The sequence below is a fragment of the Triturus cristatus genome, chromosome 1_1, assembly GCF_964204655.1.
Source record: "Triturus cristatus chromosome 1_1, aTriCri1.1, whole genome shotgun sequence".
Taxonomy (NCBI): Eukaryota; Metazoa; Chordata; class Amphibia; order Caudata; family Salamandridae; genus Triturus; species Triturus cristatus.
This window is the reverse complement of record NC_140579.1, coordinates 979,327,098-979,345,095: the sequence shown is the minus strand read 5'-3', so window position 1 is coordinate 979,345,095 and position 17,998 is coordinate 979,327,098. Positions and strand designations below refer to the sequence as shown.

General features: G+C 51.5%; 2 protein-coding genes across 2 annotated transcripts in view; one reads left to right on the top strand and one right to left on the bottom strand.

The window, feature by feature from the left end:
- Nucleotides 1-17,998, top strand: part of MAPK13 (mitogen-activated protein kinase 13) — a 406,359-nt gene that overhangs the window by 86,489 nt on the left and 301,872 nt on the right. The window lies entirely within an intron of this gene.
- Nucleotides 10,863-11,899, bottom strand: LOC146871410 (uncharacterized). Its single transcript, XM_085599724.1, has 2 exons — nucleotides 11,489-11,899; nucleotides 10,863-11,456 (listed from the first exon to the last, which is right to left on the bottom strand). Exons 1-2 carry the CDS (start codon nucleotides 11,897-11,899, stop codon nucleotides 10,863-10,865), a joined length of 1,005 nt encoding a protein of 334 aa, XP_085455850.1.

Genomic DNA, 17,998 nt, shown 5'->3' with positions numbered 1-17,998 from the left:
ACAAATTAAAATCATCTCCTGTCTCTCGAAGCCAACAAAAGTCACACTCTGGTTCCCGCAAGGCTCGATCCTCTCCTCATCTCTCTTCAATCTCTTCATGGAGCCCCTCACAATTATCTTGAAAAAACCAGGAGTTAATTACCACCTTTATGCTGATGACACCCAAATCTATTACAAAATCAAATCACCCAGCGACATTCGACACCTCAATATCACTCTTACCGAGATCCAAACTTGGTTCAACACTAACCACTTAAAGCTCAACCCAGATAAAACGGAACTAATCCTATTCTCTCCAAAAAGTAACCACTGTCCTATCCAAGAGTGGCTCAAGAACCTGGTTGCCCTAAACTGCCCCCTCGTCCTATCCGACTCAGTTAAGTCTCTAGACATTACCCTTGACAAGAACTTATCAATGGAGGTCCACATCAAAAACTCTGCAAAAGGTGCGCTATTCTTACTAAAACACCTCAAGAAATTGAAACCTTTTCTTCCCTATGATGACCTCAAGACAATAGTTCAATCCCTAGTTCTCTCTAAAATCGAGAAAAACGAGAACGCCATCCTAACAGGGACTCCAAAAGCTCACCTAGCCCCACTAAGGGAAGTGCTGAACATGGCCGCTCGACTCATATCTGGAGTAAAAAGATTTGAACACATCACTCCAACTCTCAACTCCCTCAACTGGCTTCCCATGGAAGCTAGCCTGCATAACACACAAAAGCCTTCACTCTCCGTCCCCCAACTACCTAAACAACAAACTGGTAAGAGCAGGAAATTCCATAACTCTGAGAAGCTCCAACTCTCTCCTTCTTATCCCTCAAACTGAAAAAGAAAACCACTCAGTACCGATCGTTCTCGGGCAACGCTCCCAGGATGTGGAACACTCTCCCTAGAGTCCTCAGATGCAACCCCTCCTTCTCCTGTTTCAAAAGGGACCTGAAACTCCATCTCCTCAACAAATACTTTCCCGACCAACGTCAACGAACCTAGACTTCAATATCCAAGTTGAGTCCTCTCTCTTTTGACATTCAAGGATAGTTGGTGACCGGACAGTGCTAGCCACCTTCGTTTGTTTCCTCTCCCTCCCCTACACTGTTTACCTATTCTTCTTCTTGTGTTTTTTTAATCTCTGTTTTGCTACCTTACACCCTTCCTACTATGTAATGCAATTTTTTTCTTCTGTCTTTACTGTGTGTATATAAAGCGCTCTGATACCCATGGATCAAGCTAGCGCTATATGAAACTTTAAAAATAAAAAAATAAAAATAAAATACCATCCTGGAGTGTGTCACCCTCCCCAGAGGTACCATCCTGGAGTGTGTCAGCCTCCTCAGAGGTACCATCCTGGACAGTGTCATCCTCCCCAGAGGTAACAATTCCTGGAGTGTTTCAAATGCACCAGAGGTACCATCCTGGAGTGTGTCACTCTCCCCAGAGGTACCATCCTGGAGTGTCACCCTCCCAGAGGTACCATCGTGGAGTGAGTCACCCTCCCCAAATGTACCATCTTGGAGTGTCACCCTCTCTAGGGGTACCGTCCTGGAGTGTCACCCGCCCCAGAGGTACAGTCCTGGAGTGTGTCACCCTCCCCAGAGGTACCGTCCTGGAGTGTGTCACTCTCCCCAGAGGTACCATCCTGGAGTGTGTCACCCTCCCCAGAGGTACCATCCTGGAGTGTGTCACTCTCCCCAGAGGTACCATCCTGGAGTGTGTCACTCTCCCCAGAGGTACCATCCTGGAATGTGTCACTCTCCCCATAGGTACCATCCTGGAGAGGTACCATCCTGGAGTGTGTCACCCACCCCAGAGGTACCATCCTGGAGTGTCACCTGCTCCAGAGGTACCATCCTGGAGTGTGTCACCCCCCCAGAGGTACCATCCTGGAGTGTGTGTCACCCTCCCAGAGGTACCATCCTGGGGCGTGTCACCCACCCCCTCAGAAGCACCATCCTGGAGTGTCACCCTCCCAGAGGTACCATCCTGGAGTGTCACCCTCCCAGAGGTACCATCGTGGAGTGAGTCACCATCCCCAAATGTACCATCCTGGAGTGTGTCACTCTCCCCAGAGGTACCATCCTGGAGTGTGTCACCCACCCCAGAGGTACCATCCTGGAGTGTCACCTGCTCCAGAGGTACCATCCTGGAGTGTGTGTCACCCTCCCAGAGGTACCATCCTGGGGCGTATCACCCTCCCAGAGGTACCATCCTGGGGCGTGTCACCCACCCCCTCAGAAGCCCCATTCTGGAGTGTCACCCTCCCAGAGGTACCATCCTGGAGTGTCACCTGCTCCAGAGGTACCATCCTGGAGTGTGCCACCCTCCCCAGAGGTACCATCCTGGAGTGTGTCACCTGCCCCAGAGGTACCGTCCTGGAGTGTCACCCTTCTCAGAGGTACCATCCTGTACTTTGTCACCCTCCCAGAGGTCACATCTGGGAGTGTGTCACTCTCCCCAGAGGTACCATCCGAGAGTGTGTCACCCTCCCCAGAGTTACCATCCGGGAGTGTGCTACCATCCCCAGAGGTACCATCTGGGAGTGTGCCACCCTCCCTAGAGGTACCATCCTGGAGTGTCACCCTCCCCAAAGGTACCATCTGGGAGTGTTTCACCCTCCCCAGAGGTTCCATCCTGGACTGTGTCCCCCTCCCCAGAGGTACCATCCGGGACTGTGTCCCCCTCCCCAGAGGTACCATCCGGGACTGTGTCACCCTCCCCAGAGGTACCATCCTGGAGTATCTCACCCTCCCCAGAGGTACCATCCTGGATTGTGTCCCCCTCCCCAGAGGTACCATCCTGGATTGTGTCCCCCTCCCCAGAGGTACCATCCTGGAGTGTCACCCTCGCAGAGGTACCATCCTGGACCATGTCACTGGAGTGTGTCACCCTCCCCAGAGGCACCATCCTGGAGTGTGTCACCCTCCCCAGAGGTACCATCCTGGAGTGTGTCACCCTCCCCAGAGGTACCATCCTGGAGTGTGTCACCCTCCCCAGAGGTACCATCCTGGATTGTGTCACCCTCCCTTGAGGGAACATCCTGGATTGTGTCACCCTCCTCAGAGGTACCATCCTGGAGTGTCACCCTCCCCAGAGGTACCATCCTGGAGTGTGTCACCCTCCACGGAGGTACCATCCTGGACTGTCACCCTCCTGGAGGTACCATCCCGGTGTGGGTCATCCTCCCCAGAGGTACCATCCTGGACTGTGTCACCCACCCTCCCAGAGGTACCATCCTGGACTGTGTCACCCTCCCAGAGGTACCATCCTGGACTGTGTCACCCTCCCAGAGGTACCATCCTGGAGTGTGTCACCCTCCTCAGAGGTACCATCCTGGAGTGTGTCACCCTCCTCAGAGGTACCATCCTGGAGTGTGTCACCCTCCACGGAGGTACCATCTTGGAGTGTGTCACCCTCCCAGAGGTACCATCGTGGAGTGAGTCACCCTCCCCAAATGTACCGCCCTGGAGTGTGTCATCCGCCCCAGAGGTACCGCCCTGGAGTGTGTCACTCTCCCCAGAGGTACCATCCTGGAGTGTGTCACCCTCCCCAGAGGTACCTTCCTGGAGTGTGTCACCCTCCCCAGAGGTACCATCCTGGACTGTCACCCTCCTGGAGGTACCATCCAGGTGTGGGTCACCCTCCCCAGAGGTACCATCCTGGACTGTCACCCACCCCCTCAGAAGCAACATCCTGGACTGTGTCACCCTCCCAGAGGTTACATCCTGGAGTGTGTCACCCTTCCCAGAAGTACCATCCTGGAGTGTGTCACCCTTCCCAGAGGTACCATCCTGGAGTATGTCACCCTTCCCAGAGGTACCATCCTGGAGTGTGTCACTCTCCCAGAGAGATCATGCTGGACTGTGTCACCCTCCCCAGAGGTACCGTCCTGGAGTGTGTCACCCTCCCCAGAGGTACCATCCTGCAGTGTTTCACCCTCCGCAGAGGTACCATCCTGCAGTGTTTCACCCTCCGCAGAGGTACCATCCTGCAGTGTGTCACCCTCCCCAGAGGTACCATCCTGGATTGTGTCACCCGCCCCAGAGGTACCATCCTGGAGTGTGTCATCTTCCCCATCACTGCCAGGGGGAGATTGCCCCGGAACCTTGTCTATTCCTAACTGCACCAATGGCCTCCCTACTTTTCCTTTGACTGGGTCCTCATCGGGTGGTGTGTGTTGGTCCGCGGGGGGTTTATTTCAGTTTACGCTGTGCCACATCAGCGGGACTGGCTCCAAGTCACTCCTGACATTGTTTTCCCTGTGTTGCTGCAGAAATAGCCTGGGTTTGGGCTCATTTGCCTTTGGGGTCTGATGAAACAGCGCCCTATCAATAAAGGAAATAAAACAGTTTTCATTCACATTATTTCAAAAGGGTGGGAGGTGCCTCTTTTCTGTATGGTACAACTTCTGCAGGTTACGCTGAACATACTACAGTTCTTTGTAAAGGAATTGGGCTGTTTACTGAGCAGGCATTATGGGTGTTATCTATTTTGCCCGGTCTGTTATATTAATTATTACTTTATCAGTATTGCTAAGCAACGCTCTTTTTAAGAGTCCGAAACCCCAGATTACTGAGCAGTTGTCACTTTTTTCTTGAGCAGAAATACCCCCGGCAGTTGCTCCCTAATGCTAAAGTTCGGAGGGCCTTTTGTCTGCTGGAAGATCCCTCTTCAACTCTCCATCCCTCGCTGTGCTTGTCAGCCCGCTGCATACTAGGTGCATTATCACCAGGGCCACTAGGATTATGCGGCAGAAGAGCACCAAATTAGTCGATAGGACTGACTAAATTATGCGGTGAGACTCCAAATTATGCAGTCCATTTTTTAGGGCTCGTCCCTAGCGATGCACTGCGTAGCAGTGCTCGCGCAGCGAGAGTCCTTTTGTCCGGGGTTCTGAAATGGACCCTGGAATCGTACACGCTTGTGCGTGTGTTTTTTGTTTGGTCTTCTGCTGTTGGGCTTTCAGTGCGTGTATTTTTTTAACAGAGCACGCAATAGGCCAAAGGCGGGTGCATTGCTCCACCCATGGCCTATTGGTGTCTGTTACGCGCACCAAAGCCCATATGTTTTCAATTATCGTGCCCAGACACTGGCGCGATAATTGAAAACATATGGCTCGCAGTGGCGCGCGCACCACTCGAAGCTTCAGAACTGACCCCTCTGCGGGTACTTGGTCCGCTCCAAACATCCTCTGTCTAAAAGCAGATTATCCGCAGTCATGTCTGAGATAAGAGCTCTCTATGTATTTATCTCGAGGAGCTGGCATGCGCCCCCGTGAATGCCCCTGCAGACTGCTTGGCACCAGAGTGCTGATTACGCACCTAATGTCCCCGTCTTCCAGCGGCTCCTCGAGAGGGATTGGGGCGCATTCTCTTTGTGTTTCGAAAGCTTTCCATTAAGGCAGCGAGAAAGAAGAGTTCGGTTGTTAAATTAATGCTTTCTTGAGCAGCGACAAATCGCATCTCTCCCTCTGTTTACTGAAACTATGCGGCGGATCGGGCCATTTAAAGTACAAACGGGGTTGAAGGAACTGTTGGATTTCTTCACAGCCCTGAATGGTATAGACTTCGGGAGGCAGAGCCCCATGTGTCTGGAAGGTGTGTTTACACGCAGTCCGATACGATAGAGAGAAGCGTGGGCGGTAAAGGAAACCCAGCGTGCTGGTAAACAATGGAGCGTTTGTAACACTAAGCTTGTGACAAAGCAAACCCTGAGTTGAGTCACTCGAGGTAGCGCTTGAGAGTGCTCGGAAGAACGAGGGAAAGCCTACACAAACAGGCTGCGCTGCTCAATTAGTGGTGTCAGAGGCTCGCGAGGTCACCTCAGAGCCCTTTGAGGCAGGACCGCGACGGCATTTGCTGACTCCGTCCTGCCGTGTGTTAAATGAGGTTACCTCAGAACAGAGCCCAGTAAATACGTGTCATAGTTTCTAAAAAAAATCTTCTTCCTGTGGCCGTTAAGGAAGTGAGGGACACATCCAGCACTTACCGGTACCATGTCTGAAGCTCGTGCCGCCGCAGGTCATGACGTGCGATTATTGGAGACACGGGGCTTTACTTCGCGCAAATGTACGAGTACAGAAACCCATCAAACCATGAACAATGCATCATTACCTCAAACAACCTCTTCAGAGGCTCGAGAGCTCTTGCTCGCGATCCTGTGTAAACACAAGCGACACCCGCTGTGCTGCAGCCTTCTTAAAGACCTAAAGTGACACTCAGTTGGGCGTAGGAGATGTGACGGGTCACTGAAAGTCGTGGGTGTTTGCATTTGTTAGGCATTCTCAACTCCCAGCGCGGTTCCTGTGCTTATTGCGACAAGGAGCAAATCACTTGACTGCCTCTCCCGACTTAGGCACCCAAATGATTTTTGCCAAATGTGTCGTTAATACAACGATTGCTATCGATTTCATCATAAACTATTAGTTTACGTGACGATGCGCACCCGTACGATGGCGTTTTGACCATAATGAGTGGAAAGGGGTCTCTGCTTGGTGGCAGCCTCTCTATGTAGACGAGTTTTCGCCTCGCTCGACATCCTTCACAGGAGAGCAGGCTGCTGTCTGGGACCTTTGCTGTAGTTCATCTCGCTCATTCATTACTGTACGCGGGGCTTTAAGTGGGATGAAAAAGTGGGAGACATGAAAGGAACGGGGCCTATATAATTAAGGATATGACTTTAAACACGCCAGCCTGACCAAACATTTGCATTGAACAAAAACTGCAGCCAGTATACGTGACCATTGCTCAGTGCCTTTGCAGAGAGGCCAAGGATTAAATGACCCTATTTACCCTACTGAAAGGCACTGAGAGAAACTTGCAGTGCCTTAAGCTGCAACTCAGTTGTGGCCAGGTAGTAACACCTGGATGAAATTCAGATCAAATTATGCAATTGACAAGAGTTATATGCTACCTAAACAAGCATTGGCATAGCCAATAGGTCTCACTTTTGGGACCTTATAAGTATTTCGTTTTGCAGCACAATATCCTTGATGCAGCAACATCAGCTGTTGCATGGCTAAACCTTGTACCTCATAAGTGTTTAGCTATTTAACAGTTGATGTTGTTGCACCAAGGGTATTTTGTGTATGTGAGCACAGTTCTGCAAAGACCTGCTCAAAAGGAAATATGGTGATTGGCACAGGCAGCACACAACTGCATTCTTTCGCCTCCCATGGGTCCTTGGACACTTGGTGAAGCAGATAAACCTGGCAGCCGCCAATTCTATACCTTGGTCAGTTCTCCATAGATCTTGGTGACATTGTGGAACACAGGAGAAGCGAATACTTGGTGGCATCACAACTGTTTCCCACTGTTGTGCTGCAGCAATGAATACCCAGATTTTGATATGGTTATTCACACCATACATAATGTTTGTTATTCAGTGTTACCCACCTATCACTCTATAGCTGGGCCACTGGAATTATGTGGCAGGGGAGGGCCAAATTATGTGGCTGGGAATACTCAATTAAGCAGCAAGAAAAGGCAAATCGTGCAGCGTAATCAGCACATTTTGTGACGGTATTTCCTCAAAATGTGTGTCATTTTCACACGTTAACACTATGTGGACAAGGGTTTCATCTATTTAGTACCAATCTGACTGCTAAAGATAGCAATAAGCAACTAAAGGTGATTAGTCCACCTTTGCGAAGCACCTTCCACTGTACCTCAACATGTTGCAGTTTTTTAGTAACTTTTGAACCGTTTTAGCTAGAAAGATTTTTTTTTTCTTAAAATCTGCAGGTTATGCAGCAGATGATGGATTGTGGCCACTCTGACAACATAGCCTAATTATGCAGAAAACTCAAAGGCCACACAATTGCATAATTCCAGAAGCCCTGCTCTATATATCGCACACAAATCAGGTCAGACTTTCTCCATTGGGAATTAATGACCCCAATTTGAAAATATTTGAGGCGGACCGTGCTACTTACTAGTTTTAGGTGCTAAGACCTTAACAGAGTAGTCCACACAAAGCTAATATTTGGATACAGTTTGTCAATATTGCCAAGGGCGTGTGTATGTGGGTCATCCAAAGGCAGTGAGGAAAGATGATTAGAAGGTGGAGCACTTGTGAAATTAAAAAGAAGCACTGTAAGGATGATGACACGTTAGACCTGTTAGTGTTTGTTCTGATAGTATAACTTATAACTGCTCCACTGAAAAATTTGCTGTCTTAAAACCAGTCAAAAACAATATCCTGGAGAAAAACCTGAATTTTGTCCCTCAGAATTCCATTGTTCTCCTTGTTCATCTTAAGCACTTCACTTTATTTCTTGGCCTCATGCTCCCAAAAGAACGAAATGATTAACTTGTTTGTTTTTCATACCTTGTTGATCTGTATCTGCCACCTTGCAGAGCCTGCATGCTCTCCTTTCAGGCTCTGGCTGCAGTCCCATTTTAAAACTCAACCCGTGGGGTAATGTGGGACGTGATTCGTGACAATTTTGCATTGGCTCTGTCCGGACTAGTTAAATCTCCAACCTTGTCAACAAGCATTTGCAATGCAATAGGTCTCGCATTTGCGAGAGTTTGAGCTATTTTTATTTTAAATGACATTGCCTTTTATTATGTTTTGGTTTTTGAAACTGTGTGTGAACACATGTCCCTGCCTCTTTAGTAACCCATGATCCGTTTGAGCTAGAAACTAGATTTTATTTGTTTTAATCTGCAGATCATGCCGCAGATAATGGATTATGTGGCAAAATATAACATTATGTGAAAAAAAGCAGAGGCCGCAAAATGACATTATTCCAGTGACCTTGCTTATCACTTAATTGTAGGACTGGTGTGTGGCCACCACATGTTCGGAAGCACACTCCCGCCTCTGGTTCCAGTGGTGGTGTCTAACCTCTGTAGAAAGATGGGTGGGGTGGGGAGTCTGAATGGGGTGTGGGTGTGTGTGTGTGCCATTTCTCTACTCTTCCCCCCCCCCCCCCAGTTCTAGAAGTACTGTCAGTTCACTGCAAACTTGGGTACCTTTTACCTCGCATCTCTTGAGCAGGCATTGCTGTGCAGGTTGGGAGTGTTTCTACCCTTATAGATGTGGTATCTCTCCCTTAGAAGCCGAGGACACCCTTTAAACACTCAGTCGTTTTCAAGCTAGAGGCTGCTAACTCCAACCCCCCCCCCCCGTTGTGAAAGTGGTCTCTATCATCCCCAAACGTCAAGCCCCCATTGGAGATGCCTTCCACATCATAGAGCTGCAGATTGTAATATGCTCCCTACCTCTTCTAGAGTGGTGTTCCCATCCAAGTGGAGACTGGCCCCTGACCCCCAGCTCCCACCCCAGCCCCCTTTCTGGGGTCTAGAGCTGCTTCTTGTACCCAGCAGTCTGAAAGCACCTTCGAAGATTTGACTTAAGTCCTCTTTCTCCTTTCTAGTTTTGCAGTTTGCAAAGTGGAAACCGACACCCACCATCAAGGACGGGTACTGATGATGAACGATCCATGCCATATGCAAGGAGACACTTGAAAAAAGCATTGAAAATGCAATAGGTTTCGCCTTTGATGAAGTTAAAGCCATTTGTTTTGCTAATGGTATTGTATAGCAAAGCAAATGGCTTTAACTTAATCAAAGGCGAGACGTATTTATTGCCTTTTTAATGCTTGTTTGTTTTGTTTTCTCTTTAGTCACGCAGCACAGCATCGCTAAAAACAATTGGCAAAGTCAATAGTTCCCAAAGACAAGGCAGATTCGATTTGCCAATGCTTGTTTTAAATTACCCTTGCTAAAAAAAAAACTGGTGTTTGCAAGGGGTGCTGCGGACAAACTTGCGAAAATTCCAATATTTTACGATCTGAGAAGTTTCTGCAAGAATTGTGTAAGTGCACTTTAGAAAATGTGTGATGCTTCCTCTGGGCTTTGTTAGAGATTGGGAGGACGGAGAATCGGCCACTAAGATCACTGTAGACAACTGACCACACACATGCATGCGCACACACACACAGAACCACCCCCGCCCCCCAGCCATGCAAGCTACGGGCAGCAGACCCTCAAGTTAGTAAATAAACTGTTATGGTTTGAAATAACTAGAAACAATAACAATTTAGCGCAGACATCTACAGTGATTAAAACAATGCTGAGTCAATTATGTCCTAGTTGAACAATGTGTGTATACCTTGAAGAGTTGGAATGTATTGTGAGAACCCTTCAGGACACCCTGTAAACTCTACGACTTTTTAGTAATCCTATTCCGAGGCACAACGACCGATAGATTGTTGCACAAACAGCTTACAAAAGTCTTAGAAAGAAAAAAAAAATTATATGGGAGATGCTGACACCTGTACCATACAATTTACACCTTAGTTGGGGTGGTGCAGAGAATTGAGGCACCCGATTCCCTCCTCCTTCCCCACTCCTGTAACCCAAACACTTCTCTTAGAACTGACCCACGCTGTCTGTGTGCAGTTAACTCTTGCCACTGCATGCACTGCAGTCCACACCCATGCTGTCTGTGTGCAGTTAACTCTTGCCACTGCATGCACTGCAGTCCACACCCACCTGTCTGTGTGCAGTATACTCTGCCGCTGAACGCACTGCTGTCCACACCCACCTGTCTGTGTGCAGATGAGTCTGTAGTTGGAAAGCAAGGCTGGCTCAGCGGATGGTTGTCACAGTGGCATGTTTCCAGGTGTCCAGGATTGTGAATGAGTCAATGGAGGCGCTGAGGATGGGTGTTAATACTTTGCTGATCGGTAGGAGTCCTTTCGTGGCGGTGGGAGGGGGTAAGGTCAGATGGGGCACCTGAGTAGATGGTTATCATGGTAGCAGAAATTCGGACTGTGGTGACGGTGGGCCAGGGTTTGTTCTCTGGACGTGATTGGCAGTTGAGTTGCGAAGGTGACAGAAGAGTTGTATTTGTCACTACCGCGCCCGCTGCTCCTGGATGAGCCGCTGCGCCATTTTCTTGGACACATACTTGTCCCGGGGGTACTGCAGGATGCGGTTGCCGTCTCCCCTCTTCGCACAGGCCTCCAAGTTGTCCAGGAGCTCCTGTCGGCCCAGATAGAGGCCGCTGCGGCCCGGCAGGTGGAAGGCGAAGGCCGCGTTGTTCCACAGCCAGCGGTCATAGGTCTGCTCGATTTCACCCTGGGGTTGCGCCAATGGCTTCTTCTCCAGGGTGCCCCTGGAGAGCTGCCAGGTGAAGCGGTCGCTCAGGGACTCAGGGCTCCAGGTGATGACGCCGGGGCGCCTGAAGGGCCCCTGTGGGTCCATGGTGGGCAGGTGGTCGAAGTCCCGGCAGTCAGGGCTGTGGATGAGGATCCAGTGGACCACCTCTAGGGTGTAGGCCTCGGTGCCCAGCACCCTCAGCACAGGCCGCCTCCCTCCACAGAGCTGAAGGTGGTAGGCCGTGAGCAGCTCCTTGGCCTGCAAAGAGAATTGGAAGTTGCCGTAGCGGGACTCGGGGCTGAGAGCAGGGGAGTTGGCCATCATGTTCTGCAGCTGCCAGGTCTCTTTCTGGGAAAGACACCCCACATGCTGGCCCGCACCTCCGGGCCGACTGCCCGGGCGAACTTCCTGAGGCGCTTCCTCTTCAGGTTGTCCAGGTCCTGGGGCGGCAGGTGCACCCCCCAGCAGGACACCCGCAGGAGCCGGGGCTCCCCGTTCAGCAGGAAGGGCCTTTCCCAGCCGCGGATGTGCTTGTCCTCCAGGATGTCCAGGAGCCTGTCCCGGACGGTGACATGTTTCAGCCGCACCACCTGCAGCGGCTTTGTCTCCAGGCGCCGGTACACCTGGATGATAGGGGCCAGGTGGGGGCTGCATCCCTTGGGCCCCCAGTCGGACCCCCGTTTCTTAAACTCATCCAGGACTTGGTTGAGTTCTAGGAACTCCCCCTCGCAGAACAGGGACCTGCTCCTCGGCCGATGGGGGTACAGGGGGTCGTCACCCTGCAGGGGCATCATTATGACTTCCTACCTGGGTTCGCCGCGCTCTCTTGTGAGATGAAGCTGCGGTCTCTCTCTTGTGTGATGAAGCTGTGGGTCTCTCATTCTTGTGTGATGAAGCTGCGGGTCTCTCCCGCACTCTTGTGCGATGAAGCTGCGGTCTCGCTTTCCTTGTAGCGTGCTGCGTCTCGGCTCTCCTGCGGCCTGGCCTCTCTACGGTTCTATAATTCCAATACTTCTCCGGCCCTCTCCCCTCACCGCGACTCTCTAGTTGAGTGCCTCCTCTGTGTGTCTTGTTTTCGTCTGTCAGATGCCTTCTGACAGTGGTGAGTTTTTGGATACCGAGGCGATAGCCTCTTTACTCCACATTCATTTTGAGTTTTTTAGTCGCTGTTTAGGTTGAATGAATGAAATCCAATTTATAATGCGCTACTAAGCCCAATGGGCGTCAAGGCGCCTAACCAAAAAATGCTAGTTAGATCAAATGAACTTGCTTACTGGTAGGCCTTGATGAAACACCACGTTTTGAGCGCTTTTTTAAAGAGGGCTAGTGAAGGTTGGGCCTTAATCTCCGAGGGGAGGGCATTCCATAATCGAGGGGCCACGTTGGAAAAGGCCCTGCTGCCCCATCTGACTTTCTTGGAACGGGGAACTACAAGAAGATTCATCTCGGAGGAGCGAAGACACCTGCTTGGGATATAGCAGGTTAGCAGGGAACCTAAGGCATCAGAGGATCCGGCCAATAGGGCTCCATACACCAAGCACAGAAGTTTGAACGAGATCCTATGCTGGATTGGAAGCCAGTGCAAACTCTTCCTGGCTAATGTAGCCGAGGAAGCATTAGGTACAGGCAGAACAAATCTTGCTGCAGCGTTCTGCACAGCCTGAAGGCGTTGAATGAGACCCTTGTTGATATCTGCATATAGTGCGTTGCAATAGTCCAACCTTGAACCCACTAGCGCAACCACAATCTGCTTACGGGCCTGGGGGGAAAGATAGTGAACGATTCTCCTAAGAATCTTGATAACCCCCCCAGCAGGTGGCCACTGTTCTATTGACCTGGAGAGTCATAGTCAGCGAGGTGTCAAATATAACACCAAGGTTCCTGGCAGAGTGGGATGGAATAGGGCAGGTTCCCAAAGATGGGGGCCACCACTCACTGGCCCAAATATTCTGATTCTTACCAAAGATCAGGACCTCGGTTTTATCGCCGTTCAACTTTAGGGAGTTTTGGATCATCCATTAGGAGACTGCTTGCATGCAGTTCCTAAAGTTGAACGCAGATGTACTAACCGAGTGAGCCAGGGACACCATGATTTGGGTGTCATCGGCGTATGACACCACCTCCATCCCCTGCGATTTCACAAGCCTAGCAAGTGGGGCCACGTAAATGTTAAACAGGGTCGGGCTCAAGGCCGACCCCTGTGGAACCCCACATTGCAAGGATTTGGCAGGGGAGAGGAACTCTCCAAGCTTGACCCTCTGCTCTCTTAGATCTAAAAAAGAGGACAAAAGGCTCAGGGCCGGACCCGCCACTCCTACCTCCCTCAGACGTGATGTTAAAGTCGAGGGAGACAGGGTATCAAATGCTGCCGTTAGATCAAGTAGGACCAAAAGAGTGGTCTGACCTTGATCCACCTTCGTTCGAATATTATTCACCACCATAGTGAGTGCAGATTCCGTACTATGGAATTTCCTGAATCCATGCTGGGAGTTGTCCAGAAACCCAGAGGAATCCAGGAAAGCAGACAGATGAAAATTAAGGTGGGATTCGAGCATTTTGGCTGGGGCAGGCAGCAGAGATATGGGTCTGAAGTTTTTGAGCATTTCTGGGTCCAGGGTGGGCTTTTTAAGCAGGGGCTTCACTGTCGCCTTTTTCTAGGCTGCAGGGAAAGTACCCTGTGCCATAGCACAGGTTGTCTTATTGATGTGTGACGCTTTGTCACAGTTGAGGTTGACTCATAAGGTCAGCGCTGTGATAGGCCGTGGGTTGCGGTCAGTTGGATTTGCAGAAGTGTCAGCAAGTTTTATCGGCGAGTCTTGTTTTCGTCTGTCAAATGTCTTCTGACGGTGATGAGCGTTTGATGATGGCTGCCGCGGCGGTTGCCTTCTGACAGTGATGAGTTTTGGGTACCTGCTGGGGCGGTTTGACCTCAGGCAGTGATGAGTTTTTGAGTGCCTCCTCTGCAACTCTTCTGGGTTTTATCTTGCCTCCCCCCCCCCCCCCCCCCCCCCCATGCCTCCCATTGGCCAGTATCGCTGCCCATTGCCTTGTAACTCAAGCCCTTATCACTGCTTGTCTCCGCCCCCAGCTCTAGAAAAGAGGTGCAGACTCCCCCCCCCCCCCCTCCCCCCTTGGAAAAAAATGCACACAAGGGAGCAAACAGCACTTTTGCTGTCGTGCTGTATTCATTCATATAGCGCTTTCCTTACTTCTCGGGCGGCCTAAAGCACTTTCTTGGTAGTTCAGATCTGTTTATGTAGTGCATCAAACCACACTGGGGTCTTCAAGCGCTCTAGATTCTTACAGGTTGCCGGACTCAATTTGGACTGCTGGACAGAATGGCTGCTGTTTGTGGTTTGGCTTATTTGGGACTTGCATTTATTTACATTTGTTGTGTACTTCCGGTGGGACCCCCCATTCCACTGAATGGCCCTGGAGCTCAGGGGGTCATCCATCGGATTCCTAGTGAAGGTCCCCAGAATCCCTTGCGGTGTATGCAGAGTGGTCTGCCTGCCTATGCCTGCTGCTGTATCGCACAGGGATGCCTTCAGCGTGGCCCAGCGGCGCGTGCGCCCGCGCCAGTGTACATGGATGCATGAATTAAGCATGTCCCAGTGACACATGCGTGCGCACCAGTGTATATACATGGATGCATGCATTCAGCATGGCCCACTGAAGCATGCGCGCGCATTAGTGTACATGGATGCATGCATTCAGCATGGCCCAGTGACGCGTGCGTGCGCACCAGTGTACATACATGGATGCATGCATTCAGCATGGCCTAGCGGCGCGTGCGCCCGTGTACATGGATGCAAGCCTTCAGCAGGGCCCAGCGGCGCATGCGCCCGCACCAGTGTACATAAATGCATAGCTTCAGCATGAACCAGTGACGCATGCGCGCGCACCAGTGTTTGCTGCTCGGCGCGTGGACGGATTTCTGTCCCATCCTAACCGCATGTTTGGCTAATAGCAGCTCCGAGTCTGTAAATGTACTTCATGCTCTCTCTTAGCAGAGTGTGCAGATCTTTCCACCATTCAAGCAGGGTTGTATTGGGATACCAAATAGGCCAGGCACCCTAAAAATAAAGTGGCCCACATTTGCGCACTGCGCCTTTTCGCAAAACACTGCTGCGGTGTTAAAGTATTATGGAAAGAAGGGGGTTGTCTAAGAGAGGCAACTTTTCCTAACTTCACTAACACAAAATATTGGATTGTTGCCAAGACTCTGTGCTCGAATTAGTGCGCATTGGTGACCCACACCTGGATATCAGTGAGGCCACTTGTGTTTACCCCCTGCACACTCTGCATACCTTAATTGGCCCCGCCAGAGGATAGGAATGACACCCCCACCCCCTTGGTAAAGAGGTGGCATTTGAGGCCACTCGGGCCCCCACTGGGCCGCTGGCGGCACCAGAGCAGCGCAGACACAATCGTTGGCCACTCCCCTAACCAAAGAAGCGCCCATTCCAGGGCGCCCCCTTACCTCCCCCCTCCCCACCCCCGCAGAGTGCACTGTCGTGTCTACTCACTTACAATGACGACAGACACGGAGGGTTCTCTATTCATGTGCTTTATTGCGTTCCTTACACCAGCATGTCATTCCCTCAACTGCCGACCTGACCTCCCACTCCGCCTCTTCCTGTCACCCCAGTCCTCCCCTATCTCCGCCCATACTGCTCCGCCCACACAGCCACTAGACCCCTCATCTCTACATCTCCCCCTTTGTTAGCAACGAACAGGGTCACCAAGAGTTACATCTCCTCAATCAGCCGCTTGGGCTGACGGATAGTTTGTCGTGGACGGAGTGTGCGGCCTTCAGGCACTGTATCTGATTCGGCTCCGGGTGTCTGCCCCACTGGACTGTCACCCTTGCTCTGTGCCTCGGGTTGCAGAGTTTTTGAAGGTGCAGGTTGCGACTCTAGAGTCTCTTGCAGAGCCGGGCTGCACTTCTGAAAGCGAGACACATTCCGGGTTACACGCCTGGTGTCTGACTCTGCTGTCAGCATGGTGCCTTTCTGACGAGTGACCGTCAGAGGTTCCGCTCTGAACCTGCTGTCTGTCTTCTTGGATTGTTCTTGCTTGACAATCACGCAGTCCCCTTCGTGGAACGAGAGAGAGCGAGCCCGCCGTCTGCCATCTGCGTACGCTTTCATGCTTTCTTTGCGAGCTTTGTCGGTGGCTTCAACCTCCCGATGAATACGGTTGGGAGAAATGGGTCGCAGCGCTCCCTCCCAAGTGGGTATCCGGGTCCTGACCGGGCGCCCCAACATAAGTGTAGCAGGGCATTTGCCTGTGGTGGCATGCGGCGTCGTCCGGTAGGCTCGGAGTACATCATTGAGGGCTGCCTGCGGGTCTCTTTTGTCCAGAGCGGCCTGTTGGAATGTCCTTTTTAAAGTGGCCATGAACCTCTCCGCTGTGCCGTTGGCCTGCGGCCATAGTGGTGTGACCCGTCGGTGTCGCACATTCATGAGCGTCAGGAAATCACTGAATTCCCGGCCATTGAACGGAGGCCCATTGTCTGTTTTCACCTCCGCGGGTAGGCCCCAGGCTGCAAAGACTTCATCCAGGATGGTGAGCGTGGCAGCTGCGTTGGTGGATGGGACGAACCGGGCGATGGGGAACCTTGAGTACTCATCTATTATAACTAACACATACTTGCCCGATGACATGGGGCCGTAGAAGTCCATGGCCAGTTCTTGCCATACCCCTGGTGGCAGGGGCGTCATCTGGAGTGGAGCGGGTGGGTCTCCTTGCCTTACCACTTGGCACTGCAGACAGTCTTTTAGGGTGTGCTCTACCATTTTGTCTAGGAAGGGGAACCAGACACGTTCACGAAGCGCTCTTTTCGTCGTGACTACTCCTCGATGACTTTCGTGTGCCAGGTTGACGACTCCCTGTCTCAGTTGTTGGGGTATTACGATTCGAATGTCTCGCAGCAGTAGGCCATCAGGTGTGACGGATAGTTCTTCGCACACATTCCGGAATGCTTGCCACTCCTGACGCCTTGTGGTATCACCCTTTTCGTCCTCCGACTCTTCGTGCCGCCACCTGTTCGTTCGGACCCTTCGGATCACCTGCTGCAGCATGGTGTCTTGCTGGGTGGCGTCCAGGATGGCCTCTAGGGGGACCGCCGGTGGCCGCGCTTGGTCCACCACAAAATGGACATACTCGTCTGCCATGGACGGTGTGTGTCGCTGTGAGTCTTCCGGGTGGCGCGACATATAGTCAGCCGGGTTGGCAGCCTTCCCTGGCTTGTGCACGATTGTGAATGTGTATTCTTGCAGACGGAGTCCCCACCTCTCGATGCGGGGTGGCATCTTGGACCGGGGGTTGCCATAGATGGTGACGAGGGCTTGGTGGTCTGTTACCATGGTGAAATGCTTCCCGTAGATGAACACGTGGAAATGCTCACACGCCCACACCACCGCAAGGCTCTCCTTTTCCGGTTGGGAGTAGGCTTTCTCCGTGTCGGAAAGGCTCCGGCTGGCGTGCGCCACAATGTGGCGGTGGTCCGTGTCCTTGTCATATTGAGCCAGGATGGCTCCTAGCCCGACGGGGCTTGCGTCCACTGTTATTTCTGTCTTGCGATCTGGGCTGAAATAGGCCAGGCTTTCCACCGAGCCCACCGCTCTCTTTATGTCCTGGAAAGCCTGCTCGCATTCGGGAGTCCACTCAAAGGCCTGTCCTTGCTTGGTGAGCGTGCGAAGTGGGTGACTTATTGTGGCATAGTCCTTGATATACCTTGAACAGTAACTCGCCATGCCAAGGAAGGATCGCACATCACTGACGTCAAGTGGACTCTTGGTGCTGTTCAGAGTACTCACTTTGGCAGGGTCTGGTTGCATTCCGGCTCCTGAAAAGATGTGGCCAAAGAATTTCAGTTGCGACTG